Source organism: Spodoptera frugiperda, chromosome 2, assembly GCF_023101765.2.
Source record: "Spodoptera frugiperda isolate SF20-4 chromosome 2, AGI-APGP_CSIRO_Sfru_2.0, whole genome shotgun sequence".
Classification (NCBI taxonomy): domain Eukaryota; kingdom Metazoa; phylum Arthropoda; class Insecta; order Lepidoptera; family Noctuidae; genus Spodoptera; species Spodoptera frugiperda.
This window is the reverse complement of record NC_064213.1, coordinates 724,817-743,851: the sequence shown is the minus strand read 5'-3', so window position 1 is coordinate 743,851 and position 19,035 is coordinate 724,817. Positions and strand designations below refer to the sequence as shown.

At 35.4% G+C, this 19,035-nt stretch overlaps 2 protein-coding genes across 2 annotated transcripts in view; one reads left to right on the top strand and one right to left on the bottom strand.

Annotated features, from left to right (window-relative positions):
- LOC118269305 (cationic amino acid transporter 2) overlaps positions 1 to 1,480 on the top strand; it is a 56,820-nt gene extending 55,340 nt beyond the window's left edge. Inside the window, exon 14 of the mRNA XM_050701116.1 lies at positions 1,351 to 1,480. Coding sequence (XP_050557073.1) covers positions 1,351 to 1,370 — 20 coding nt within the window. The 3' untranslated portion in view covers positions 1,371 to 1,480. The remainder of the gene's footprint in view (positions 1 to 1,350) is intronic.
- Positions 1 to 19,035, bottom strand: part of LOC118269235 (cationic amino acid transporter 2) — a 36,481-nt gene extending 17,446 nt beyond the window's left edge. The window contains exon 1 of the mRNA XM_035584240.2: positions 18,851 to 19,035. The gene's annotated coding sequence lies outside the window, so the exon portion shown is untranslated. The remainder of the gene's footprint in view (positions 1 to 18,850) is intronic.

The following is a 19,035-nucleotide window of genomic DNA, read 5'->3' as shown; positions in this document are numbered from 1 at the left end:
AATAGACTCAACAGGCCGTCTAATTTCAGTTACGTTCGCAGTTCGGAGAATGGACGTAATTTGCGTAACATTAAGTAGAACATAAACAACATTCGCAATCTGAATGTTACATTTAAGGATATTGACACATCGTTGGTTTACTATTTAGGTGTGTTTTCTAACAAGCCTGGGGGAATTTTAAGCAATATAATTTATAATTACTAATAGGATTAATGAAGGAAGAAATCTTTCTTTGAAATAAGAGTTTTAAAGGTAAAAGAAATGCACGTGAGCTGGTTAATTATGTCCATATAAAATTCGTTCTTATTATGAAACTTGCAAAGCATCTTATTCCAATACAACAAATTAATAATGTGTTTGGTTTGCATGCATAAGTTCCATATATGTGTGCTAAACATCAAAAACTATTCAGCAATTTTAGCTTAAAAGAATAACAAATCAATTCATTAATCGCTTTCAACATCACATTTACTAAAAACAACAAAATGTAACAAGAGAATCCCGCGACACGAACTAGCGCGCGCCATCTTTAAAAACGTTTTGTTTCTGCAAACAATGATGGAGATGACAATTGTAACAAAGAATTGTTTTATCATTGTGTGCAAAGGATTTGGAGGATTCCAGAAAGCTGTTGATCATTGTCTTGATAAGAACATTGACCTTACCACACATTGGGGTCTTTAGTTTTTGACAAAGGTTTGGTAGAAAGGTTGTCTACTGTTTGGTGATGATAACACAGTGAGCGGAATTTTGTGAAGGATATTTGTGATTTGTGTGTGACATGTGGCTTGTTGTGATGTTAATATAACTGAGTGAGTTACTATGTAACAATTCATCAATATTCGAGTGTTAAATTGTTTAAAAGTGATCGCCTCTGTTGTGTACATTGGGGGTTTATTACGTAGATGGCGCCCCTGTAGATTTATTCCTTATAGAGGTTTTGGAGGGTGTAACTTTTCGCATATATGACAACAATAGAAAATATTTATTGTATCTCGCGTGGATCTCCGTTCTGGCATACGATGGATTAATGGTTATATATAAAAACAAGGCTAGTTTACATCTTAACCAAGGATTGACAAAGTATTTGGCAAAAGATGGCCATATATTATTATAGCATCTGTGTTAAGGATATCGGGTGTCGAGAATATTATCCAAATATAAATAAATATCACAAGTTTTGACCTTACATGGGCCGAAGCTGACGGTTGTCGACCCACACAGGCAAAAATAAAAACATTTTCCTTTTTTTATTATTTTTGTGGTAATGACCCACAATACATATGTATGTGAAGATGTATCGGAGTTTTTGTGAAACTTTATTGAATTTTTTTTTTTTTTTTTTTTCAGTGGGGAAAATCATCCAATGACTTCTCTCGCCAGGGCAAAGCGAGAGGGAGTGTCAGACTCTTACTGACTAAAAACCACCCCGTTCCTACTCCTGCTTGTCGAGCCGGAGCCCCGGTAAACCCGCTAGGTTGTCCGCAGCTCCGGATTAAAATTTTATTGAATAATTTTGTGTCATACTTTCAAGTTCTTTGAAATAATAAAGATATTTCACATGTTTTTGCTAATAAAATTGTGCTAATGGCATTTTATTGTAGGAAAACGTCTTTGGCATTTAAATAGTGGCCGTGATTTTAGCTCTTGCGAGGCTCCATTAAGACCCTGATTTTTATCATACTTAAGGATAAAAACACAAAATGTGTCCTTTTTTAAATGTTTTTGTTTATTCTTGTTTTGTACAAGATCTGTGTTATATGTTTATTTATTTGTCAAGTGTAACAAGTTTATTTTCTTGCACATTTACTACTCCGATCACCGTCACACATCAAGGGAAACTGTTCGTGAAGATATATACCGTAATCTTGCAAGTGTGGGAGAGCCATGCTTCGGCACGAATGGGCAGGCTCGACCGGACCTTTAAATTCCCAACCCCCAAACGGCTAGTAACGCACTTGTAACACCTTTGGTGTTTCAAGTGTCCATGGGCGGCGGCGATTGCTTACCATTGGGTGTTCCGTCTGCGCGTTTACCGGCTTATTCCAAAAAAAAACTTAGATAAAATCATTTAAGCTAAATGATGTTAAGTGTGAGCTCGATTCACGCATTCGTATGAGATTTTATTTAATAATTCAAAATAATTCAAACAAGAACACAAGAATGCACAAGAAGTGCTTGTAATACAAGCTTTATAAAACCACACACATAATATATTTTAATATTTTTAAACAAGTAAAGCAAGGTTTAGAGCAAATTATTGAAAACAAGTAAAGCAGGGTTTCTTTTTCAATGACCAAATATTTTATTGAATAGAAATAAACCTTGACATTTGAAGTTAAGACCGATTTAGGTATTACGAAGTGATTATAAAACATGTTTTGTAATCTAATTATGTAAGTACTTTAAGATTGTCTCGTAATTACGACTATACTATCTAATTAGTCTAATTACATATCTATCTAGATTTGTACCTAAATATGTAGTACACCGTGATGGTTTCAATACTTAATTTAAACTAACGTAGAATGTATGCAACTTACTACCGTACTAAGAGACATTTAATAATTACTTAAACTATTACTTAGTAATGATTTCGCTCTAAAACCAATTGCTAAGGACAGGATTAAGCAACCATTAAATAACTACAACAATTTAACTTTTATTAAAAACATTTCCTCACCTTAGTATTTTCTTTTGTATCGTGGGTGCGTTTACAAACATACACATCACACCCAGATCCGAAACAACAATTTTTGGATCACACAAAGAGTTGCTCCGTGGGGGAATTGAACCCGCTACACGTTGCGCGGCAGCCGGTTGCCCTGCCACCGCGCCAACCGTGCAATCAAAATTACTCTGAGTACGGCGTTAACGCCCTGAAATGCTTATCAATTTTAAGTTGTACTTAAATATCGTGCTATCTTTGTCGTTTTATAAAGAATTGTTAGCGAAAGAACTAGTCTTGAGAGCGTCTTAAAATTGTATAGCGTTTGAGTATTTGGACATAAGTCTGCTAACCTCTTGTTGAATTACAAGTTTAATAATATTTTATAACAATATCTTCATGTATCTTAGTCATACATATATGTATTATCTTCTTTTACCCTTCCTGACATTGATATACTGCGGTATCCAAAAAACCGTCATACATCACCTTGTGTACATGTGCTTGCAATAATAATTGCCAAAACATATACCTTGTACATTCATATGTCGTACTTATGGCCTATAAGTGAAAGTAGCAGAATGGCAGTCGCTCGCTAACGTTTCATATCTTACGTAAATCTACTGATACTAGATTTGCTAGCTATCACATTGGACATGACTTGTCTAGCTGTCTAGAATGTTGTCTGAATTCCTGGAGGTATTTATGTTCTAGAAGCTATTGAAGGCTATGATAGATAGCTGGCTTGGTCACGTGGTGATAAATGCGAATGTCGGGTAAAGTCTAATTATTGTCGGTTTTTGTAAAATTCTCAGTTACAGCGTGAAGTGAAAAGTCTTAGGTATCTGGAACTCTGTTACCAAAGAGCCATCAGAGCACACAGATGGGGCTCATTAAGGCTAAAGCCCGACTCGGAGCTGTGGACTGCCCAGCAGGTTACCGGGGCTTCGGCCCGAAGAGCAGGAGTAGGAACGGAGTGGTTTTTAGTAATAAGAGTCTGACACTCCCATTTACCTCGCCCAAGGCGGGAGTCATTGGATGATATTCCCATCTTAAAAAAGGCACTCTGTTACAAGGCACCTATATCACCTATACCTGGTGAAAAATCTTTTACATTTGAAAAACGGGTACTTCTGCTTACCTTTTGTTATAATATGGTTGCAGTGGTTAGGTAAAAATGTATGGACCGCAGTTATATGATACAGATATTTATAGGAGTATGTATGTCTTACCTAATACCACTTATGATTGATTCGTGTTTGTACGAGTATATCGTTTGAAACTAATTACATAAGGTTGTTTTTTGCTAGACCTTCGTGCAGACCAATCAGTACACGTTTTACCGCGTACTGGTTTTAGCATATTTTTTATTACTAACTAAACTGAAGTATTTACGGTTACAGAATGATTACATCTGTTCCTTCCGAATAAGCAGAGCTGTAATAGAAAATCAAGCAAGTCAAGAAAAGGTTGGAGACTAAAAGCTACACTAGCGCCACTTTACGAGAGTCTTTATCAACATCCCGTAACCGTAAGAGTCAATTACTGGAATCTGGGCCTCTACTACATAACAGGCGTGATCTATGATCTCCACGCTTGGCAGGCTGGTTGAAGATTAAAATTACAAGGTCCAAATATTTCAGATGGGGCCCAGTAGGGCTGACGCCTGATCCGGAGCTGCGGACTACCTAGCGGGTTTACCGGTTTTGCTTGAAAAGCAGGAGTAGGAACGGGGTGGTTTTTAATCAGTAAGAGTCTGACACTCTGTCTCGTCATGCTCAAGGCGAGAGAAGTCATTGGATGATTTACTCCACTTAAAAAAAAGGTTCAAGTATTAACAGAGAGCGCTGCAGCCCTATATGTCCCTCAGCTACCCGTGGGAATAGCAGAGGTGGTGACAAACTAGTCACTGCCGTCATTCTACAACTTCATAAAGATATTTGCTCTTTCTACGCACGTGTGCTGAGTAATCCCATTGTTTTCTTTAATTACAACATTATGACTTAAGATTGATCACAGTAATTAAATAATGTTCGTCAATCCCGCTCCGTACTGTTAGACAAACAATGGCTGTTGGAGCTAAGCACCAATTGTTCTGCCAGATATATTTTTTCAACATAGGCCCACATAATGTAGAAATAAGTAACTACAGTCATGAAGTAATTTTGTTTTATATTTTATTTTGTTGTGTATAAGATACTGACGGATATAATATTAAAAATGTGATTTCGTTTAATTAATTCTTTTTAGTAGTGAAGTATGCTCATTTTTGTATTTTTATTAAGAAACAAGAAATTAGATATTATTATCTTTCACGAACATATTTCACTTTAATTATGCATATGTTATCTTTAATTTAGTTTTTTGCTGTAGGTATGAGAGCTTTTTTATGACCTGCGATGACGTAACAAATCCTCAGATACCTTTGAGTATTAATAAAAAAAGGCGCTGAATTAAAACAGGTTTATATAAAACCTACAAGTCACTTCAATTAAGACTTTATCGATTCTAAAACAAGGTAGAAAGTTGTATAAAAGACTGCGTCTTCAGGCAGGGGATAAACATTTCAACTGAATCATCGGTAGTTATTTATTTTTATTGTTTTTTTATTAGATTGTATCACAAAACGTATTTACTTTGAAACAATAGCAAATCAAATATACATAAGTATGTACATAGAAAAGTATAATATATAATGTAAAAGTGTGTAAATATCAACACTAGTTGTATGTTTTATTGTTTCTATTTGGTTTCCATATAATTTCGTTATCTGATACTAAATATAAGATGGGAAATACCCAGACTTTTTTAAGTATTAAAAACTGTCAAGTGTTTTTTGCTTCATGTGGGTTCTGTATCACTGAAAAATACCAACTACATAAATCTTTTTTAAGATTAACTATTTGACGAGTAACTCGACTAGTTTCAGGTCATGCTAGAGGCTTCATATCCATATGAGCAGCAATCCACGACACACAATGAGGCGACTGTCGCTACTGGATTTTTTAAGATGTTGATAGCTAAATGTTGCATGTCTTACATATTTTAATTACGGACATGTCTTTGCTTTATGTATTACCTACCGTTTAAAATTTCCATTTACCTATACTGTGAAAAAAATAGATTTGTCATACACAGGTACTTTTCTTACAACGGGGGAAGTACTGCTACCATAGTTACCTGAATGCTTTAGTAAGGACGAACTCTAATCTCACGCTTATGCCTTAAGTAATAAGGGCGAAAAAGGCAAACTTCTTACGACTAAAACGATCCAATATTCGACATAGTCTTGGAAATTAGTACATAAACCGCTGTAGAGTATAATGACGACGGACGTCCTTGCAACTTTTTATTTTATTTCATATCTACAAGAAATGCAAGCAATTCAGACAATAACTAGTATTACTAGATCTTTTTCTTTTTTTCTCTTTATACAATTGAGTACTTCATTTTTGTTATTTTAAAACCTTGTGTTTTGACAACAACAGTTGAACGAATTTAAATACAGATTAGCGTTGGGATTGATTATGACTAAATTATTACTAAAAAAATAACGGTTTACTACTAGTTTCGAGTTACAGAGGGCCACTTGACGCAGAGTCTACTAGTCTGCTAGTTCCGAGGTACATCCAGTAGGCTGCACGACGCGTCACTGTGTCCGCGCACGCTGCTCATGAGGAAGAGTCCCTCTGTGACTCGAAACTATGCTACGGATCGCTAAAATAGTTGACAGTTGTGTTTATCTATGATCCATTGAGGTACCGTAACTATCTATTTGTATAATTTTTATCATTATCTCCTAAAATGTTGATATGTATCTAAATAATTATTTTAAAAGTTACAAACAATTATAATGTACTACTTTGGAGAAATGGGAGGGTTTCTGATTTTTTTTTAATTTAAACTTTGTCTTTTAGAATTTCACAAGGATTTTGCGATAACGTTGGAGTCTTGTGACTTTCGATTGCCTCTGCCTTTCTCCATGTAAGTTAGGCGTGAAAAATACATCTACAATGTAAATAACACCGTTTACTTATACATTTATTAAGTTTAAGATACAAGTCGTACTGTAAGTTTACATGAACCCGGATTTGTACAAAAAATCTCAAGTGCATAAAAACTATAATTACTTGCCGACTCATTAGTATGTACATATATATGTATGTATGCTAATAAGATATATATTTTTATATGCTTATTGTTTGGCCCGCTGCCTGTTCACAAAGTTACCTGGCCGAGAATCAAAGTCCAAATGTATGGTAATCCAAATTTAAGTATGTGTTACAAAAAATTGTAACAAGGGTACATTAAATTGTTTTTATCTTATACTTTTTTATTACATAAACCTGAAGAGTTTGTTTAAACGCGCTCTTCTCCGGAATTACTGGTCCGAATTTATTTAATAATATTTTTTGTGTTGGATAGTCTATTTATCGAGGAAAGTTATGGGCTATATAACATCTGGCTACGATAATAGGTGTCGAGCAAAGCTAGTGAGTAAGTAGGTATAGGGTGATTTTTAAGCAGTAAGACTCTCACACTCCCTCTCGCCTCAACCAAGGCGGGAGAAGTCTTGGCTGATTTTCCCCTTTCAAAAAAGTGGGCATTTATAGGCTGATGATGATGATGTTAGTAGCATGGTCTAAATAATATCTTATATATTAACAAGAGCTTACATACTAGGAAAAAAATTAATTCATCAATCATACACTTGGAGAAACAGGACATGTTTGAAATACTTTTTACAACAACTTGTAGGAACAAGAATTATTACCACGCATGTTTTATGTATTGTAATTTATGACGTATGGAATATGTAATTAGGTATATAATACGTTGTAGCAGGCATTGTGAACGTGCTCCATTTATTATTGAATAGCTCCAATGCCTCAAAGGCTCCTATGCTTGTCGGTAGTACTACAATGAGTTATACATATCTAGTTTAGCATGGTCTCGCTTTATACGGTCCTTTCCCATATTTGAAGATCAGCTTATACTGGTTATGTATAGCTTTATGTGTAACTAGGTGTACTATTGTGGTATGTAAAGTCAGGTATGAAAAAAAGTCCTTAAAAAATTAAAGATGATGACATATTTTTGTTATTTGTAAGTTAGGTACCTAAGTGATCTTGTTTAGCAGGTACATCTCACTTATGTATTATTATTTTATTATAATTTTCGTGAGACATACTAAATTCAACGATCAGTACCTAGTACCGTGATAATCGCCGCGTCGTGTGTCACGGAATGCTGCTCATGAATGTGAGCCTCTAGCATGGCTTGAAACTAGTCGAGTTCCTCGTTAAGCAGTTACGTGAGTAAGCCGATAACATAATAATTAATTTGTGTATTATTTTTTCAGTTTGATTTTTAGTTTTGTAGCCACAGAGGCGTTTGACAAAGATGTTGATAATGATTTTAGTCCGTATAATTTTTAATTTTTTTGGATTTAATACGACCTCCGAGACTGCAGGTACCTCTAAAAATGACGAAATGCGATCGATTTGGGATTCTAAAGACAAGTATAACGAATGGTAGTAAATGAAGCATGCGCGTGCGCCGCGCTCAAGGCTGGGCTCGTAAAGGTCGTTAACGAAAGGTTTTCCTCTTTGGACGCATTTTTATAAGTACGATGACGATGGTACAGTCGACTCAATGTATGTTGCTCAAACGATAAGAGGATGAATATCAAATAACTTTGAAAATAAAGGAGAGTATAATATATAATTTATTTAATATGAATTAAAAATAAATAAAAGAGAGTGATAGGAGGTGAGCCTATTGCTATATTACATATACTGGGCCGATTCCAGTTTCATTCTCAATGCTACTACTGAGAAATTTTAGATAAACTTTGCCCGAACCGGGAATCGAACCTTGAACCTCTTGCCCGGTAGTGGCATTTTGACCACTCGACCAAAGCAACGAAGTAACCTAGATAGTACATAGTATTTTGTTTAAGTACTTATGTAATATGTAGAAACATAATATATAGTATAAGTACGTAATATGTATGTTTTCTAGCAGTAATATGATGCCAAATGCCAATAACCACAAGTCATGTTAGGTATTTGAAGATACCGTTCGCTGTGTCTAATATCGACGCTTACAATGATGTTTAAGACGAAGGAATTAAACCAGTACATATAAGTATGTACATACACAGTACCTACACACTTATATTAAGCTATTCAAAACTGTACAACTCTAAATTATGTAATGGTGATCAAGATTTTGGCTGAAATGGGAATTCTTGTGAGTGAATTAAGGTACCTACCATTAATTCATGTATTTGTAAATACTCGTAGCTACGTCAGATAAAATATTTTGAAGTCAAAGCATTTACTTCAATGAATCCTTAATTAGGCACTATTTAAAAGTCAAATTGAATGGTCGTTCTAAAGTGTAGCTTTGATTTGCAAAATAAATCAATATAATCAATCAATACAAGGTGAACGTCTTCTAGTACATATAATTATTTTAAAGCTGCCTTCAAATAATTGAAAACAGCTGATTGGAAAACGTGGTGTCAATAAAGATTGTCTAAAGTTTGGCACGTGAGCTAGCGAATTCCTAGCGGCCATAATTTCGGTCACGTGTTAGTAATCTGTATAATAGAATGCCTATACGCAGAAAACAATCTTGTTTTACCTGTCTTCGTAGGACATAGTTATGTCTCTTCCGTTAAACTACGGTTATAAAAATAAATGATGAATTTTAGATTGACTGCACGGTTGGCGCGGTGGCTAGACAACCGACTTGCACGGTTCAATTCTTGCACGGAGTATCTCTTTGAGTAATCTACAAATTGTTGTTTCGAGTCTGGGTGTGATGTGTATGTGAACTTGTATGTTTGTAAACGCACCCACGACACAGGAGAAAATTCTAATGTGCGGCAGCGTTAAAAATAATCAGAAATCTAAGAGTCGTTGTTTTGGTTTTGGCACTGTTGAGCATGCTTGCATAACCTTAAGCTTAATTCTAGAGGTGAAGAAGTATGTACAGAAAGCAAAGTAAGGAATATTAAATCCAAATTATCTGTTTGAACAGACAATTAATGTATATATTTGTCTTTAATGCAAAGTTATAAGAGAGAAAGTTTCTTACGGCCATACTCAAAGTAATTTAATAGTTAGTTCAAGGAGTCCTTAGCAATTGTTTTCGGAACAAAATCGTTACTAAGCAACAGTTTAAGTAATCATTAAATATCTCTGAGTAGGAAAGTTAAAGAAATTCATATCTGTACATCCAGTACCTCTCTACATTCAAACCTTATTAAGTACCAGTTTTTACAGGGTCTATTGCTATGTAAAAATGAGGACAAGTACCTAGATTCCTGAGACAGGTTGCCAAGACAACCGCATTAAGATAATCTTGCATTGCATGCAGATACTAGTTATTGCGATGTATGAAACTCTTCGTATGAAGAAATAGTGATATGTATGTACACAAAGCAACGCAATCGATCCTGCGACACTTTATCTGACGTCTCTAAGCGTTAACCATTGCGCCAATCGTGCAATTAATAAGTGCTACGAAATATTGTAATGGATTCAATAACATAAATATACGACGAGAAGATTCCTTTAGATATATTTGTATGGGTATAATTGTGTAGCTCGATCGTTCGTTGTTCGATTTATTAAATCTTTGTTAAGTATTATTTTTATCTCTACCCTTGTTTTTATTCATAAAATCTTTTACAAAATTCTTACATATACCGACACAAAATTTATAGTATATACCAATGTGTGCGTAATGGACAAACGTTTTTATGCACATTACTATGGAATACCCACACAGGGATATTGTGTAGCGATAGTTGTGTCGATGTGTTGGTGTATACTAGATAGCGTTGCTCCGTGTACTTGTATGTAAGGTCTTATTTTAAAGGAGAAGGAGGGAGAGCACGTGACATATGTCGTGCACGTGACAGATCTTAATATAAAAATGTATGTGCACTTTTAAATATACCGATCGTTACCCTTTATATTTAAAAGTGCACATACATATTTATATTAGCATAAATATACATAAGAGTATGTACCAAAATGTTGCCTCGTTGGTCGAATTGTCGCAAGCGTGACTTGACCAGACCCCTTGTCCGGGTCTTGGGTTCCATTACTGGGTTTGGGATATTTTTTTTGGTTTTTAGAAAATTTCTCAGTAGTAGCACGGAGTCTGGAATTGTGTTCAGTATAATATGGCAATAGGCTCACCCCCTATTACATGGGACTTATAACACAAATGGTGAAAGGTGGGTGTACATTGTATAGCGCGCCGTAATGAGCACCTCTGCCTACCCCTTCGGGGATAAAAGGCGTGACGTTGCGAGTATGTACCAGAATAATCAAGGACTATTTATTCTTATAATCAAAGACATGTCGGATTACAGGGGCCGGACTATCGAAGGGGTCCACTGTAAATCCCAATAAACTTTGTACATAATTAACATAACTACTTTCTAGATCTAAGGCCGGGTACAAACGGGTCTGACTTGTGGATCGGTGCGCATGCGCAAACGAATGGGACCCACTATGTTAGCGTCGTTTGCTAATTTCCTTGGAACGGAAATCTTGTTTCTCTAATATATTCTCAGTTTCTCTGTTGGGCAGGCTATTTATATCTTTTGATCATAGGCTTTAGTTTCTATATATCTTTAATGTATTGCTAAATTCGGCATTTAGTGTTAGAAAAAATAAAGTTTTTTTTAATAAGGGCCTCAAATATATGAATAAAGCCTTCAATTTTCTGTATTGCGTCCATATTTTTTTAAGTCAGGTAATATCCCTAAAGTCTTTTTTGAGTCTGAAAAATACTATGCTGACAACCGCATCAAAATCGGTTCAGCCAAACGATAGTTAATAGCGCACATACATTACATACACACAGGTCAAACTAAGAACCCCGGGGGAAATTATAGGGTGAAGCAATGTTTTTTTGAAAAAAAAGCGGGCTACGATCTATATCTAATTATCTATAATACTTATAACTATTTTAACGCTACTCCGACTCAAAGCCAGAGTAGGAACGGAGTGGTTTTTAGTCAGTAAGAGTCTGACACTCCCTCTCGCCTCGCCCAAGGCGGGAGAAGTCGCTTTATCATTTCCCCCTCAAAAAAAGACTGACTCAAATAATTCTTAGGCCACGGCAGTTATTTCTACTAACAATAAGATTAGCTCATTGATACACGAACACATCCCACGCAAGTATTTCTAGTGATGCAAAAAATTTTAACATACAAACATGTTATGATCGTTCATTATTCTTAAATATGTATAGAGGTCCGATTATTATTAAACTGTTGTAACGGACATATTATATTATTTGGTGCTATTGCCATTCTATTGTTCCGGGTGTGGTTTTGCCAGTTTATGTACCGTTATCATTTGTTGCCTTTTAAGTAGTTAATAGTCCGTCTACCTCTTTCTATAGAGCTGAGCTAAGCAGCTGAGCTCTGTACCATTTTTTTCAATTAGTTTGGCGCTGGTGGCTGGGCAACTGGCTGCCGTGCAACGTGTAGCGGGTTCGATTCCCGTACGGAGCAACTCTTTGTGTGATCCACAGATTGTTGTTTCGGGTCTGGGTGTCATGTGCATGTATGTTTGTAAACGCACCCACAACCGTTCGACAATTAAAAGGCGTAGTTTAATACCATGTTTCATGACCAGACTTGAATAAAGTAAGGCATATATTTAAAAACATGATTTTTCGCTGCAAATCTTGAATGGAATCGACTAATTGGTTAATTTACCAGTTGATTAAGCTAGGTAGGTACATAATTACTGTTGCCTGTTCGTCTACAATCAAATTCACGTTAAGAACCTGCTGCCAGATACTAATTGACAGACTGACGGATTACTTATATTTTTAAAGTTTAAAATGATAAAAATCAATTGTTGTTCGTTAGTCTTGCTAAAACTCGAGAACGGCTGGACCAATTTAGCTAATTTTGGGCTTGGATTATTTGTCAAGTCAAGGGATGGTTTAAAAGGTGAGAACAAAATGTTTAAGGTGGTACGAAGTTTGCCGGGTCAGCCATAGTCTATACTAAAAGTCGCATGAAAATCGGTTCAGCCAAACATGAGATAATAATGGAATTTTGACTTAGACGATGATTTTGTGTCAACCGATATAAAGCAGAATATATCTACCTAGCTACTAAGGTGTAGGTACACATTACGGCACGTAATGCCTCTATACAATGTACACCCACTTTTCACCATTTTGTGTTATAAGTCCCATGTAATAGGGGGTGAGCCTATTGCCATATACCGGGCTCAATTCTAGACTCCGTGTTAGCAACCATTACTATGGAAATCAGTACAGGTAGTTACCCAAGTACCCACATTATATGGAAATCACTCTTAGCTACACCATGGTTCACAGCTTATCTCAAAATGTATTTTCAGCTACGAATTGTGTTCAGTGTAGTTTTGTAAACAGCGCGGAGCGGAAATTAATGTTTTTATTTCGTTTTATTCTGCAGTAGTTGTAGGTTAGCAAGGAGTTTTGAATGCATTTTATTGGTGGAGGTAGGAAAATCTCAGAATTGTATGTTAAGTTAAATAAATTACTTTATGAATATTGCAATTACTATGAGTTATCTATTTATATTATAGCTCAATCTCATGGGATTTTACAAATTTTACAATACTAGCTACTTTCGCGCGGTTTCACTGCCTAGCGGGTTACCGGGGCTCTGGCAAAGCAGGAATAGGAACGGGGTGGTTTTTAGTCAGTAAGAATTTGACACTCCCTCTTGCCTCGCTAAAGGCGAAAAAAAATCAATGGATGGTTTCCCCCCCTAAAAATAAGCGTGATATTTTACAGCCTATAGCCTTTCTCGATAAACAGACTACTTATACACCACAAAAATAATTATTTAATTCGGGACAGTAGTTTCGGAGATTAGCAAGTACAAACAAACAAACTCTTCAGCTTTATTAGTGAGTAGAGTGTAGTTGTAGATGTTTTATAGATTTTTCTTAATGAATTGCCTATTGTTATTCTCAATCGATTGATTATTATATTCAATCTACGAACTACGTCAGAAAAAAACCTAAGCAATTAAATGCTTCATTAGAATATTATTAATTTATGTTTTAGTAAATCCTAATAGGTTTTTGTGGTAACGTGTACCTCATTCATTCAAAGGAAGGTAACAATCGGTAGAAAAATATAAAATATACTATAGGTAGAAAAATATATGTGCGAATAATAATATAAAAGAAAAAAAAGATAATATTATTATCATAGAATGTTTTTCCACCGCTCTGCTACGTTGCTGTGGATGCGTTTGGCTTCCATCAATCATATTCATTAGTACACATAGCTTAGCAATGGTGGAAACGGACTCAGCTAAGCTATTTTTTTATATCGAAAGATGCGTGCTATGGCAATATGTTATGGATGACTTCCCTACTATCGATACATCTCGTACTCGAGCTGCGCATCTTCCTCGCACAGCTACATATCTTAGTATCAGTGGAAATGGTCACATAGTTTCACAGCTTGGCTGTTACATCTTCTTACCGTAGATACATAGCACATCTCTGGTAGAAAAGCACCATTAATGTCAGTAAATTGAAAAGATTACATTACAGAACTTATGTCACAAGAAAATTTGCATACAAGGTTATTTTTCCTTTACCGTCATTGTGTTTATTTTAAGAAATAGGGATAAACCATTAAGATATATTAAAGAACATTATTTTGGTGCATCAGTTCACCTCGCGTGTCGCTAGTATATTACCTATATGTGTGTCAATGTCGCCCTGTGCTCAGAAACCACTCGATTAGCGTAATGTGATAGCTACTGGCATGGCGATAAGGATACTATTGACGTTAGATGTTCTTTCTTTAATTATAACTTAAATATAAGCAAACAAATGTTTTGTTCCACGAATCAGTATTATAATTAGGTAATTTCAGCATTTTTCACAGAAAACAGCGCTTTTTTTAGGGAGGAAAATATATTATCTCGCTTTGCGCGAGTCGAGAGGAAGTGTCATACTCTTACTGACAAAAAACCACCCCGTTCCTATTCCTGCTGTTACCGGAGGCCCAATTCTCTCCCATCCCTAATCTCCTAAAGGCCAGTCTGTGAACACCCGTCCATGGGCAGCTCCAACTGCTTACCATCAGGTGATCTGTCTGCTTGTTTGCTGGCATATCACATTATTTTTCTAAGTGTGATGTAGATTTAGCAATTGAGCTAGTAAAGATTGAAGATTCTTTGTACGACGTACACAATCATACGATAAGCGTGATTCATAGGAAAATGGAGACATTAAACTACAATTTCCAACTAAATCCTTTCATCCATTCGTCATACTTACCTGCCTGTATTACTTTACTGACTTCATTGCTTCTCTCAGGTACACCTTTTCTTAAAAACCCCCACAAGAAGTTTAAGGAAAACGCACCACTGAAGTAAAAGATGTGTAAAATTTTTCCTCATTCAATTGTTTAGACAACCTTATAGTCCAGTCAATTTAGGAATTCACCTCGGAATTCGAGATACCCAGCTGTAATTTTGTATATACTTGTATATGTGTCCCTAAAACTTGTCTCAAAACCTACACATGGTAGGGTGTAAGCAACTATTAAATTTTAAGGTCCAAAGGTCCCAAAAATCGTTTTTTGCGCTTTTTTGAATATCTCGTTTCCTATGGGTTTTTGGTATTTGCATTTAACACCAATATTGTAGAATACAAAATTCTCTACAACTTTTATCTAAACTTTTCTTATACGGTGAACCGTTTTCGAGATAGAAGTATAGAAAAGTGCTATTTAGCGCGCGGTCACTGCATCTCTTAGTAAAAGTTTTTTCTTCTAACGTTTCCGTGATGGTTGTCTATGGATAGGACATAAAAAAATACGTCGGTTCTGATTTTTCGTCAAAATCAATCGTGCCGGAAAGATCAGACGCTTCCAAAGTGGAAAAATGAGGTCTATAGAATGTGTCGTTCTTAACTTTCAACATAAGTGAGTAAGAAAACTAAAAAAATATATATGCTGTAGTACTAAGGAAACTTTCTGTTAATCAGATTCAGTACTTACACGTTTGTCAAGTGTGACACGAGGATTTTACAAAGTGGAGTTAAGTGTGTTAATTTACTTGTATCAATTCTTATCTCTAAATGATATCCTTACAAAGATTTTCGTTGAACTTTCTGAAAATCAAATTGATAAAATGTTGTTCATACACTTTCTAGCTATTAGTGACCATTAGTTAGTTGTCAAATCAAGACTGGATTTCTTAGCTCTATCTATAAATCTATTGAAGAAAACTGGTTTTAAACCATGACGTATTTTTTTATGTCCTATCCATAGACAACTCACGGATAGTAGACGAAAAAAAATGTTTTTGACGAGATGAACTCCGACTAGTTTCTAGCCATCCTAGAGGCTCATATTATACAGATACATACATAATAATTAATTTAGTATGTCCACGATAGTGCTATAGTAAAAGAAAACATATACTAAGAGTATTTCAGGATGTTTAGGCCCTTACTGAATATTAATTAGTCAACGTTTTTGAGACATGCTGGTTTAAGCCGAGGCTCATCAAGCTATATACCAAATATACTACAGAGTAAAAGCAATAGATTTAGGACCTCATTGCATAAGAGTAATAACGTTTCAAAGGCATTTTTACCAATTGAAAATGTATAACTATAAATAAAAATGAATAAAATAAATAGAGGACTGGTCCTGTTCCTATACCAGTGGATAAGCATTGCCCTACAATACGTGACAATGTTTGACCATTACAAACGATTGATGTCGAAATATAAACTATTCGACCAATTTTTGGATGATTTGTAAATAGTAAGTTAATTCTTAAATGCTTTATTCTATTTTATTGGCAAATTTTTTAGAAAAGTTTTAAAAAAACCCTTAGTTGCTTTACTGTACTTTTGCCAAAAGCAAAATTTTCCAATCGGAAAACCTTTGCTCGATAATCGAATCCGGTCATTCATTCGCGATAATGCTAATTAACGGTACAGTTACCGTAATCGATGCATCGTTTAAAAACAGGTAATCAAGGAGATATAGGAGGCAATTTTTATCAGACCGGTCAGTGTTTCCCAGGGCATTTACCCAAATAAAGCAGAATAAATACATTTTGGTTAATGGATGGTCAATTAAAGAAAAACTGACCAAAAACCCAGTAACAATAGGTACAATTTTGAATGAATTCGTTAATGAATCAAAATGTAATGGAAAATACTCGTACAGTGTAGGTTTTTGTGATGATTGCGACTCTGATTGTCTGTAATTATTAAATGTAATGTCTTGCTTTGAAAAATAACAAACCTAGAAGAGGCCAGCCATTGGTAATTAACTAGCTTTTTTGTTGGATAAGTTTTTGAAGGGGGAAAATCATCCAATTTCAGACTCCCTCTTTTCTTGAAAAGGCGGGAGGCAGTGTCATACTCGTACCGAATAAAAACACCCCGTTCTTTTTTCTGCTTTTCGAGCCGTAGCCTCGGTAAAACTAGGAAGTCCGCAGCCCCGGAGTGGGATATGGGTAAAAGGCTAATCAGTGCCACTCATGGCCACCTACGAGAAATTATAAGAGGAATTACTTTAACGAGCAGATTTGATTAATAAGAAGAGAATTTAACGGATACCTTAATATTTGTATCTAACTAGCGAACCCAGCGAACTCCGTTCCGCCACCAATGATTTTCCCTGTTTTCCTGCTTTTCTCTTAAATTTTGCTGAATTTTCTTTTCTATTAAACCTAACGGAGCCCGAGACCTTTCCAACGAATGCAAAACCGTGGAAATCGGTTCGTGCGTTCTGGAGTTATAGCGTCAGGAAGGAAAACTCGACTTATTTTTATATAATAGACTAGCAAACCAGGCGAACTCCGTTTCGCCACCAATGATTTTCCCTGTTTTCTGGCATTTTTCTTCAATTTTTCCTGTTTTTTTTTTGCTATAAACCTCACGGAGCCCGAGACCTATTCCAGCAACTTTTTGTATGATCCATAAATTTTCGTTCCGGGTCTGGGTGTCATGTGCATGTGAACTTGTATATTTGTAAACGCATCCACGATACAGGAGAAATTTCTATAGTGGAACAACGTTTTTTTTAAATCTGCATGCAAAAATAAAGCATCCTCTATTAGGTACTTATTTTGGTCACCAAAAATATTCATATGTGATGCGTGAAGTAGTAATTTGAACCTAGACTTACTGGCTCCAACAGAATCTAGGTTTTAGCGACTTTCACTCGAGTGGCAGCGTAACAGACATCACGACATATTCCTATAAGTTACCTCAGCCTCACCTAAGGCCACTGTAAGACTAATTTACCTATAAGAGGATACTGAGTCCATCTTGATAAAGGCCAAGACATGAAGATATAAGGACCAGATTTTTGAAACCAGATTAGCGGTTGGGAAAAGTAAAGAATGATAAAAGTAAAGTCCTCTTCCATCGTGCTTGGGCTACGGCATTTTAGTTGAGCACTGGCCTTGTCGAATAAATAATTATATTCTAGTATTGCGTGCATTATCTTACAACAAATAAACTGTTTTTCTTTCTTTCTGTACATAAATATTTTTTTAAAGGGTAATTTTAAAAGCCTATAACAAGTGTTTATCTTCCATATTGTAGGTATTTTTTTTCTTAAAACATTTCTTTAAGTTACAAAGCAAAACTTAAGAACTATTTAGCGGTAAATCTTGGGAACCTACCCATATATAAATATTTATTATCGACGAGGAGATCCCGTGGAAGGAAGAGGATCTATGGATTGTTCCCAACTAGTTATGTCTAAAATCTAGGAATTTTAAGCGATATTTACATATTTATTCAAATATATTTCAATATGTATGTGAAACCGTAACACCGTAACACGAATCAATAGTTGTTTGTTAAGATTTTGCTGGAATTTTCGCTTCACGCTTAATGAACCGAGTTAATGCGGTAGAGAGTGCAATCTACCGCCGCCGATATTGTTGGTACTTCTAAGATAACGCAATTAAATTATGGGTTTATTTACAAACACTCCCTTTTTAAATAAACTATTAAAATTTTATATAAAGATCGCATTGTTAACGTTTCGTAGCTTAAACAAAAATAAATAATTTACTACCCTAAATAAAAGAAAATAATAAATTTTAAGTGACTGCAAAAAATTAAGCAAAATAAAACTCACCTTTTTATTAATTTTCGTAATACAATATATCCACAAAAAAATACACCCACAAAACACAATCACTGGTCACAAATAAAAAATATAGCAAAAAACAATAAATATTTGAGATCGATCGTATTTCGTCAACTCTTGCGCATCGGCGCGCGCGCTCCTTGTTACAACTGATCGCGCACTGGTCGGTAGAT